This window comes from Salvelinus alpinus, chromosome 36 (genome assembly GCF_045679555.1).
Source record: "Salvelinus alpinus chromosome 36, SLU_Salpinus.1, whole genome shotgun sequence".
NCBI lineage: Eukaryota > Metazoa > Chordata > Actinopteri > Salmoniformes > Salmonidae > Salvelinus > Salvelinus alpinus.
In genome coordinates this window covers 13,390,808-13,401,732 of record NC_092121.1, presented here as the reverse complement: position 1 = coordinate 13,401,732, position 10,925 = coordinate 13,390,808, and the positions used below count along the sequence as shown (strand labels likewise).

The 10,925-nt window shown below is 43.1% G+C and overlaps 1 protein-coding gene across 1 annotated transcript; it reads left to right on the top strand.

Moving 5' to 3' along the window:
• Positions 1 to 885: 885 nt before the first annotated feature.
• Positions 886 to 10,919, top strand: LOC139564972 (cdc42 effector protein 1-like). Its single transcript, XM_071384926.1, has 3 exons — positions 886 to 1,164; positions 5,156 to 7,971; positions 9,011 to 10,919. Exons 2-3 carry the CDS (start codon positions 7,518 to 7,520, stop codon positions 9,613 to 9,615), a joined length of 1,059 nt encoding a protein of 352 aa, XP_071241027.1. The 5' UTR covers positions 886 to 1,164; positions 5,156 to 7,517; the 3' UTR covers positions 9,616 to 10,919.
• The last annotated feature ends 6 nt before the right edge of the window (positions 10,920 to 10,925 follow it).

The following is a 10,925-nucleotide window of genomic DNA, read 5'->3' as shown; positions in this document are numbered from 1 at the left end:
TCATCAGAGAAAATTACTTTACCCCAGTCTTCAGCAGTCCAATCCCTGTACCTTTTGCAGAATATCTGTCCCTGATGTTTTTCCTGGAGAGAAGCGGCTTCTTTGCTGCCCTTCTTGACACCAGGCCATCCTCCAAAAGTCTTCGCCTCACTGTGCGTGCAGATGCACTCACACCTGCCTGCTGCTATTCCTGAGCAAGCTCTGTACTGGTGGTGCCCCGATCCCGCAGCTGAATCAACTTTAGGAGACGGTCCTGGCGCTTGCTGGACTTTCTTGGGCGCCCTGAAGCCTTCTTCACAACAATTGAACCGCTCTCCTTGAAGTTCTTGATGATCTGATAAATGGTTGATTTAGGTGCAATCTCACTGGCAGCAATATCCTTGCCTGTGAAGCCCTTTTTGTGCAAAGCAATGATGATGGCACGTGTTTCCTTGCAGGTAACCATGGTTGACAGAGGAAGAACAATGATTCCAAGCACTACCCTCCTTTTGAAGCCACCAGTCTGTTATTCGAACTCAATCGGCATGACAAAGTGATCTCCAGCCTTGTCCTTGTCAACACTCACACCTGTGTTAACGAGAGAATCACTGACATGATGTCAGCTAATCCTTTTGTGGCAGGGCTGAAATGCAGTGGAAATGTTTTTGGGGGATTCAATTAATTTGCATGGCAAAGAGGGACTTTGCGATTTAATTGCAATTCATCTGATCACTCTTCATAACATTCTGGAGTATATGCATCATCATACAAACTGAGGCAGCAGACTTTGTGAAAATTAATATTTGTGTCATTCTCAAAACTTTTGTCTACGACTGTACAGAGATTAGTGTGCATAAATGTTACAAGACTTCCAAGTCCCCTCCCCATTTATTTCTTACGGTGAACGTTTGTTGAAGGCGTCATTCAAATCCTGATTTGACAACTGTTTTGTCGCTCACGTTCCTGCGGCGCAACCCTGTATCTCCTTCCCATCTTCCAGCGAAACAATTTCTAAGCAGCATCGCAACACCTCTGCAAAGCACATTATGGACTTTACTGGAAACATTTTAATACATCGAAACATATCAAAGAAGACAAGGGTGGCACACATTGAAAATACTATTTTCTATGTACCTTTCCCTTCATAGCTCATGGAGCGAAAGCGAACTTTCAGCGGATTTTATGGTAAGTTTACATCGGAATAAAGTATTACACTGTCTGTACTTCGTAAGGAAATTACTTTATTCACATATCTTTATCCTAACTGCTGATACATTATTATTGTAGGCTAATGCATAAATAAACTGTAAAGTAAAGACAAATTTAAAATATTTGTTTTCAATTTAGTTGCTGATGGTGGGGGCCATGTACTGGTATAGATCACGTTGATCAGTCCCTTACATTTTGAATCAAATCTATAACGTTGTATAGTAATTTTCTACATCGAGACGAGGTAGACTGTCGGATATTCTAGACAGGAGTTGAGATCGGTTGTGTGCCTGGAGCGCATAATTGTGGGTAGAGAGAGAGAACTGACAGTAGCGCATAGCTGGGGACAGTGGGACCAGTGCACTACCATCAGAAATGTTGCAATAAGGGAACCTCTTATGATAAGTGTTTTGCTGCTGCTCCATTTTTGCTGCTCTCAGATCAGTTACTAGCAGAGTGATTGTGTGAGGTAAGCCTCACTATTCACTGGCCTGTGATGCTGGCAGGATCTCAGTACAGTTTTGCCATGACACACCAGCAGTGGCCAATTGATTTCAATGTTTTGAAGTATTGGGTTTCTTGGGGTCCAATTGAGGTTTTAAGACACCTGTTTGTGAAATAATTAACCCCTATAGAATTTATATGAGAGAGCATTGAGTTAGAATTACATATTCAAAGTGTTACAGGACAATGGATTAGGCTTTCGGTTACTCTTGTTCTATTTACACATCATGCTGAATACTGGCAGTGGGTAGTCATTTCCTGATGTAGGGGTGCACGCATTCAGAGGAAATTAATCAATGTTAATCAACTCTGACCTCATTTTGTAAGTTAACCCTGATTTACAGTTTCTTAAACAATGTACATGCAGCCAAGATGAGTGGTCTGGTTTTAGGTTCATTCTACAGTATGCACCTGGGGATGTTGAGAATGTAAGTATGTAAGGGGCCAGAAATTGGATTAGAGAAAGAAAATATAAAAAAACAAACACAACTTTATCTCCCGCAGAGATTGGATTTCCTTGTTGGTGACACACACTCACGAGCGCGCACACAGACACTCACAATAAAACATTAATGCATAAGAGATGATGGTCCCAGACTGTCCAAAATAATTAGCCTAATTTCCTATAGCCTACTTGAAATTATAATCACTGAAACACAGTAACAATGTGAATTTCTAATGATATTTTGGTAACTGGACTGAGAACATTCACTGTCACCTTGTGCACTAAATGGCCTCTACTGATGTTTGCCATGTGGAAGTTTAGAGAGCAAACACTCTCTGGTCTGGTGGTCTAACATGCTATTGAAATGGAATAGGGATGTATTTACACTCCACTGTTGTTCTGACTTATTGCCCCTCTGTTGTGTACCATACAGTAAGTATGGTCAAGAAGACACTGGTTAATGACGAGAGAGAGTGCTGGGAAATGAACATCTTTGGAGATTTATTTGAGCATTAGGCAATGCAGTGTTGAAATGTTGCAATGTATTGCATCAAGGGAATTATGGGGAGGGAGGACTATGTACACACACACACACACACAGAGTCAGCACACCACTAGGGGACCTGGCAGACCTTCTATAGCCACGTCGCAAAAGTAGATCCTCGTAAACTAAGTGACAGTATTTGGAGTCATGCGTCTTAACCCACAGCCTGGTGATGCAATGCTCTAAAGCAGGGATCATCAACTATATTCTGATGTGGGATGATTTTTTTCTTGAGCATCTTGAGATGTATATTTTTAGACTAAAACAAAATAATTTCAACCATTGCCTACATTTGTATATGATCACGTGTCTCTTTATAATGCGTGGGAATACCCGCGAACAGATTTCCAAAATTAAAATCACTTGGAGCTGATTTCCTCCTTTTTTATGTCCAACAATGATTATTTTTCATAAATCTTGGGGGGCAAATAAAACCAACTGCGCCCGCGGGCCACAAGTTGGGGAACCCTGCTCTAAAGGGACCAGGACTCTCCAGTGGAAGCATCCTCAGAGCTGACCCACTGTGGCAGAACCATCCCAGTGCAGAGCTCAGTTCTGCAATTTGCAGGCTTTGTGGTACCAGCTGTTCCTCTGAAGACTTAAACCCATTTACTGGGCAAGCAGGAGGACACAGAGTGGGGAAAGAAGAAAAGAAAGAAAGAAAGAGAGAGAGAGGCAAGGAAAGAGTGATGAGAGAGAAAAAAGAGTAAAGAGAGAGACGGAGAAGGAAAACATTGACAAGAAAGGGAGATTAAAAGTGTTTCCATTCAGAGCTTTAGGTCCTTTATTTGACGGCCATAATGAAGCGCGTCCGGCCGTCTTCCCCTCACACACTGCTCCCATTACAGTTTCAGATCGCTGTGTCTCCCTCCCTCCATAGTTTAAATACAATCAGACAGGCTGCCCTCACCAGCCGTGCGGCATAACTCATCTTGTTTACGGATGTGTGCCGGTACAATTAAATAATAAATATAATGTTTAGCAGAGCCATGCATCTCCTTGTACGTCTTTAACCAGTCCATGTACTGTATACAGAGCCTGCAGTGGATTCCTGATCTGCAGTATAGGGTTTATGAGCACAGAGGCATCTAAAAGCTCACAGAAAGTTGTGGAAGTACTGATAAAGAGAGGGAGAGATGGGACCGTGTAAAATGTCAGGGTAGGGGAAGGAGGGAGCAATTTAGTGTGAGATTAGGAGATTAGGGGAGTTTGCAGAGGTGCTATAAGAGACAGAGACACCCACTGTGAACGATAGGAGTGGCAACTAGCCAGGGACAGGCATCCCTTACTACAGATTGGTTTTGACACAACTGGCAACCAGCCAGCAGCGACCGTCCCTCCTCCCTGCCACTCGCACGCTAACGTCACAGACGACTAATCAGCCTCTTAATTGAATTGCAGCTAATCGTTCATGAGAAGACGAAACAGTACAGGCGCAGACGACAAACATCCTCAGTCCTCCTTCCCCCACTATCCTAAGCCTGAGTAGCAGCAGCCACAGGTACCTCTACTCTAACCCCTGTACTCCAAATGAGACACCACGTCACACTGACAGGCCATGACACTAATCCTCAGAGACGCTGTGGAGCAGTCAGCCAAAGCCACATGGGGCTAAGTTAGGTGTTCACTTCCTCAGCATGCAGGACGAACATGGCAGACTAGAGTAGGCCTACATAAACATGGCTACCTTGTACCTACACAGTCCTGAAGTGCCTTAAATACAGTTAGTGGTGTAAAATTTGAGGTACATTGTAACTCTAGAATACAGAATCATGTCATTCCGCGTTCTTCCTAGGGTGTCAGTTTAGTTAAGAGGGCTTGAGACAAACCTGACAATTAAACAATTAAGATTCTATAAAGCAGGGATCATCAACTAGATTCAGCCACGGACTGATTTTTTTCTCGAGCGGATGGTCAGGGTGCCGGAACATAATTACAAATAATTTGTAGACTGCAAATTGACCGCAAGAAGCCTACAAATATATAATGTTTGATCAAAACATAATCACATTACATTTTTATTAAATCACACATCTCTCTATTGTGCATGGGAATACTTTGGAACAGATTTCCAAAATCACTTGGAGCTGATTTTCTGGTGTTTTTACAGTCTTTTATGAATTTGTTTTGCTCAGAAAACGGGAGGACAAATAAAATCACCTGACCTGTGGACCGCACGTTGCTGAACCCTGCTGTAAAGCATTATGTGAGAACTGGTCTTGTTGAAATGGATATATTGCATTTGGAGTCTGACATACAAGGCTCTCTAAAATGTGTTGTGGTGCTCTCTTATTTTGGAAAACAACTCACATACCAAAAAAAATACATTTTATGACCTGTTGGCCGTTAGAAGTGACTCATGAGCCAAAACTGGGTGAAAAGAAGCATTCCCAAAAGAAGTCATTTATGTGACCCCATTTATGTGAGTCCTATTAATGGTTGCCTTTTCTCTAACTCTGTAACTCTCTGTGAAGTCTTCTCCAGGCAGCCCTGACGTGGTCTGAATGAAGAAAGAGAGAGGAGCCACTTACCTGTATCTCAAAACACTATCTGGATTGTGGGAGGCAGAGAACGAGAGAGGAGCCACTTACCTGTATCTCAAAATACTATCTGGATTGTGGGAGGCAGAGAACAAGAGAAGAGAGGGAGGAATGGAGGGATGGATTAGAAGCTAATCCAGGACACAGCCAATCCCAGAGGAGCTCCTTTTCTTCCAAGACGCAGACAAAACAGTCGCACGGATTACTGCACTTTAGTGTATTGCCTTTTTTTAAAGCATTATCCCTTTTGTATGGTGTTTCATTTCCCCTAAATGCCTGGTGTCCCGGGCCTGTGGTAAATTTGATGAACTGTACAACAAAGGATAAAAGAGGACAACAGTCCCGGTGAGAGGGGAGCGAAGTGACAGGATGTCCCATGGACTGTGTGGTGCCACACGCAGATAAAGCGCTTTAGTGGAGACGACATGTGTAAACGGACCCCCTGCTCTTTCTGTTGGGTCTCAGAGGGACTGAAAGCTGAACACCCCTGAGGACGGTACATTCAAGATCAAACTTCTATGAGGGAATACTAAAACGACTGAGTGACTAGTGAGTTACAGGTTGGAGATATTTTAGTTGTTGATTACAGGGGAGTATAAGGTGAGGTTGCTTTCAAAGCAGGATTACAAATTCGTTTCTGAAAACATTTACTGTATCTGAAGGGAAGAAGGACTTGGTTGAGGAGACTTGCGGCAGCCTAGAAACCTCCATCATTAACTGGAAGGACCTGAGTTGTCAGTTAAGTGACTAAGTATCAAGTGTGTGTTTTGGTATTTGAGTGCAGTGTGTTCATGTGTGTAGGTGCATTAGAGAAGATTATTAGCTGACAATCAAAGGTGTCAGCCTATTGAGTCACTCCTCAATAAGCCATATCTAAAGTGACCTGGTTGGTGAGAGTTGTTGTCTTGGTGTTGTGTTGGTGTTGAAGCCTGTAGTGGTGAGAAGAGAAAGCACTGGGTGAGAGTGAAGTGGTAATAAAGAATGTTTTAAAGCTGACATAATCCCATTACAATTCCTTAACAAGTTATTTATAATCTCACAAGTTTATTGGACAGAGCACACAGGGCCAAGCAACTTAAACATAACCACTTTCAGATGTATAACACAGCCTGACTCCTATCTACTGTACTGTGCCAAACCAAGAAGGAATTTTAACTAGGTTTACAGAAAACATAAATATTTCTTCTCATTTTACGAGGATCTCGTAAACCTCTGGCAAGGTGATTAGTGTCTAGATGGGTTGGATGTTCGTTAACTGTTTGTAAACAAGGCCTTGGGTGGTTTTCACAGAAAGGAGTCTCTTTGGTAACACTGCTGGCTGTCCAGCCTTGACAGAAGACATTGGTGCTCATTTTAAAGGAGGTAGGTATAGACTTCAGTTTGGACTGATCCTAAAAAGAGAAGAACAAGATTTTGTTTTTGTAAAGCCTCATTGCTTAACTTTGAGAGGGACGTTTAAGGACCTGTATATTTTTGTTGCTGAAGGGAAAGGTGCATTTAAATGACCTAATTATAGAAATTGCTGTGCACGTCTAAGATTGATTTAGCTCTAGAAACGTTCACAGGTATGAGCTTGCCAACAGAGAGAGCATGATAGTTATATTGTTAGTGTTCACAAGCAGAAACACAAGTTCAAAATAACACAAAGAGTGAAATGTATTTTGTCTGATGGACAGAATGTGAGCATCTTTTGGTATTCTCTCAATCTTTCACTGCACAAATACTGGATGAGTTATCTTTCACTGTCAGTATATATTTGGAGCCGCAACTGGATATATTTTCTGAACTGACATTCAAAAACCCACCGTCTGGGAAAAGAACAGTGGATCCCAAGCTCTCAGACCACATAGGCTGTGGTTATTCCAGAATCCCTGGGATGTGTCATTCCTCCTCTTTTTATTCCGCATGACTGAAAGCTGCTGGGAAGGAGGACAGGATTTCTCTGAGGCTGGAGTCATTCTAAAGCACAGAATTGGCCCTGTGAGAGAAAGCTTTGAATGTTGACTGACTCCATAGATAACCATCATTCAGCTGAAAACTTCAGTGGGACTTCCTAAAGCCAAACTGCAGGCTTACGCTCGATGAATAGCTGGCACTTGCTGCCGGCACTTGCTGCCGTGTGGAGAATGTATTCTACACACATTCTCAGCACATAATTTGTGTGTTTTTTAAGGATCCAGAAAGTTGTTTAAGTGTCTTTTAACACTCATTTTACATTGGAAAAGTTGACTGATTTCTTACTGGATTTTTTATCCCCCTGATTAATTATATTTAAAGGGTATTCATCTCTGCTACCATGAGTCTGGGAAAACTGCCAGGGATTAAAGGCTTAGCGTCGGGCTCTCAGGGGAAGAGGCGCTTTAAGAGCGAACTCTCCGTGGACATGATCAGCCCACCGCTACCAGATTTTCGCCACACCATGCACGTGGGCCGCGGCGGCGACGTGTTCGGAGACACCTCCTTCCTTAGCAATCATGGGGGCAAAGGGGAACCAGTGAGCCCCGATTCACCCACCACCAGCACGAAGACCACCCGCTTCTTCTCCCGCACCCTGAGGCATGTACGCAGGTCCCCTGTGCCCCGTGCCAGGATCGGTTCCCGTGACCTTTCACCCCCACCGCCTCCTGTCTCACCCATCATCAAGAACGCTATCTCACTGCCCCAGCTGAACATTGACATGCCCAACGGCTACCAGAGGGTGCTGTTCCCCAGCTCAGTGAGCTCCCCAGATGCCTCCCTCTACAGCTACGGTAAGAACATCTGTAATGGGAAAAAGCACATATTGCACACACACACACACACACACACACACCTGCACATGCGCACGCACACACAGGTTGCCATTTCCTCTTCTCAAACCTCCAAACAGTCAACAAACAGATCATTTTTTTCTGAGTCATCTGAAATTACCTTCGTTACACCTGCGTACAATTAAGCCTATAAACACAAACAAACATAGCTGGGGAGAGAAAGATACCGAGAGGGCATTTCCTGTCATCTTTTGTGTTTGTGGGCTGCTTGACTGCACCTCATAAACCCAACACTCATCATCTCCCTTTTAAATCACTGCTGGTACAGCGAAACTGTGTATGTGTGTTCAGGGGTAGGGTTTTTTCGAACAGTATGTGGGATGTCTGGAATTCCCCCCAGCCACTGGAATAGTTACCCAACTCAGATGGAATGTACCCAAATAAAGAGCAGCAACAGAGGGCACAGAGAGCTAGATGATCTGGGGGATCAACAGGTTAACTCACACTGGTCATTTCTTTAGCTCTTCTTTCTTTCCTCTCCTGTCCCATTTTCCTCTCATTCCTTTTCTACTCTCCACGTCATCAACTTTTTAAAACTTTAAGTTCCTTTCTCTTTCCCACTCTGTTATCCTCTATATATACCATTCTGGGTCATCCTCTCACTTCCCTTTCAGTAGCGGCTGAGAACTGTCCACTAGGCATAAAACCAAGCCCTCCCCCCATCCCCCACCCAGGTAGCATTCAGAACCAGTGAAGTCATGGCACCGTGGAATGTGTGTGTGGGTTGGGCTGGTGCTCTGAAACGACTAAACACCTTGCTTGTTTTATACTGTCACCCTCTGGCCAATGAGGCAAACTGCAAGGCTCCCTGACATTATTTTCAATGCACTTTTTTGACAGTTGGTTTCTCTGTCTAATGAAAGTAATTGGATATTATACTGTAGCTGTATTAATAGAATAGACAATGGCCTTTTTCAAGGCAAGAACTGTTCTAAAAATGTTTTACATTTTAATATGTTTGTCTCCGTCCTGTCTGCAGGTCTGCAGTCTGGTTTCGTCACACTACCCCGCCACTCCCGCCTTGATAAACAGCTGCAGGACGGCACCGGACTGTTCGCTCAGAACTTTAGCTGTGGCTCGCTCCCAGACAACGACGGCTTCGCGCTAACGCGCTCTGACTCCTTCACCTCGTTCACAGTGGACCTTGGCCCCTCCCTCATGAGTGAGGTTCTGGGCATGATTGACAGCCCCAGTTGCCTCACTATGCCCAATCACAGCTGGGAGTTGGGGGAAGAGGAGGAAGAGGAGGAGCAGAGCTCTGTGTCTGAGTTTAGCCCCATGCTAAGCTCATCAAACCCTTCCATATTAAGCACTCCGCTCAAAGTGAATGTGAACAACAGGGGAGAGGAGGAGGATGAGAGATCTCTTAAGACGCCAGACGCATCTATGGGGTCTCCTACACAGGTAGAACCAGTTATGGAAGCTGAGAGGTTCCAGAGGGCAGCTGACGTGCTGGCGCGTCACTACGGGGGAGGCTCCTTCTCCAGGAGTCAACGCAGCGATTCTGCCTCCTCCTCCTCCTCACCCCTCAGCCAGCCTAAAGTCCCTTACGCCTTCCCTGAGGAAGAGGAGATCAAAGTCTGAAACATTTACCAAATGTTTATCATTGTGAGGAGAAGAACCCTTTTGATCATTAGACTACTTACTGGGTGACCTTGGTTCTCAATCCTTGCACTCAAGACCTTCAGAGGGATCCATGTTTTTCAATAAACCTTTTACATGAATGATTTGAATTGGAAAGCTCCTCCTCGTAATGATAAGAGCTCTCTTGTCTACCATCTAACAACTGAATCAATACTGTTTCTTGTTCAGTTCTAGAGAAGCTTGTGTAGAGTTTGACAGACATGATCTGACAGCAACATTGGACATGGTATATATAAAAACAACCTTTAAAACATGACAGGTTTCATTATATATTCATAAGAAATATACCTTATACTAAGCAGATCCCATTAAACTGTTATTAAATTCTGGGATGGAAATCTCTTGATACCGTGCAACTCTGTGCTATATCAGCTGCAGTGCAACAGTCACACAAGATGCCGTACAACAACCAGAAGGAAGGACACAGTGATGAGCCAAGGCTGTCTGTCAAAAGCACTCATAGTGGTCATTCACAGACATGCCACATGGATGTAAGGAACATAATACATTTTATTTTTAGAAGACAAAGGTAGGATTTCCAGCCTAATGACACACTCCTTCTGTGAAAAGGATTGAAAAGGAAGATAAAACATGACTATCTGCAAAACTATTTGTAACAGTATGTGGATACTAAAGGGACAATACATTTTGTTTTGTTTGATTTCGTTTCTATCCACCTGACCTAAATTGACATATCTTCACTGACAAAATCATCTCAGTTAGACCTAACACAAAGCCAGTTTCATAAATGATAATTTCCTGAGAAAAGTTTGATAGGAATAAATCTTTTCTCACTAATATCTGGATTAATATCTGAGATTGCAGTGCATGCTAAGGTTGAAATGAAGGGTGTGCCCTGTAAAATGTCTAAAACTAATTTTGGATACACAGCCCTATAATCGTTTAAACCTATAGCTGCCTTACAGTGATAGTTATTGTCAAGTACTTTTTCCAAGTATGTTTGTTCTCAGTGTTATGTTCATACATGTGAGTATACTTTTCTTTTTAAATAACAAGGAAACAAATGCATTGTCATACATGAAGGTAATCAAATTAAGTTGAATATTAGCTATGTTCATAAGACTACAGGCACTCTACTTAGAATGACCAGTAGAGACATGTATGTGATGTCACATATGAATACAGTATGTATACGGAATGAGATACGATTGTATAATTTGATCCATTTACCAGTAGCAGTCATAGCAGTCATATTCTTAACAATAAATACAGTTTTTTAATAAGCATTG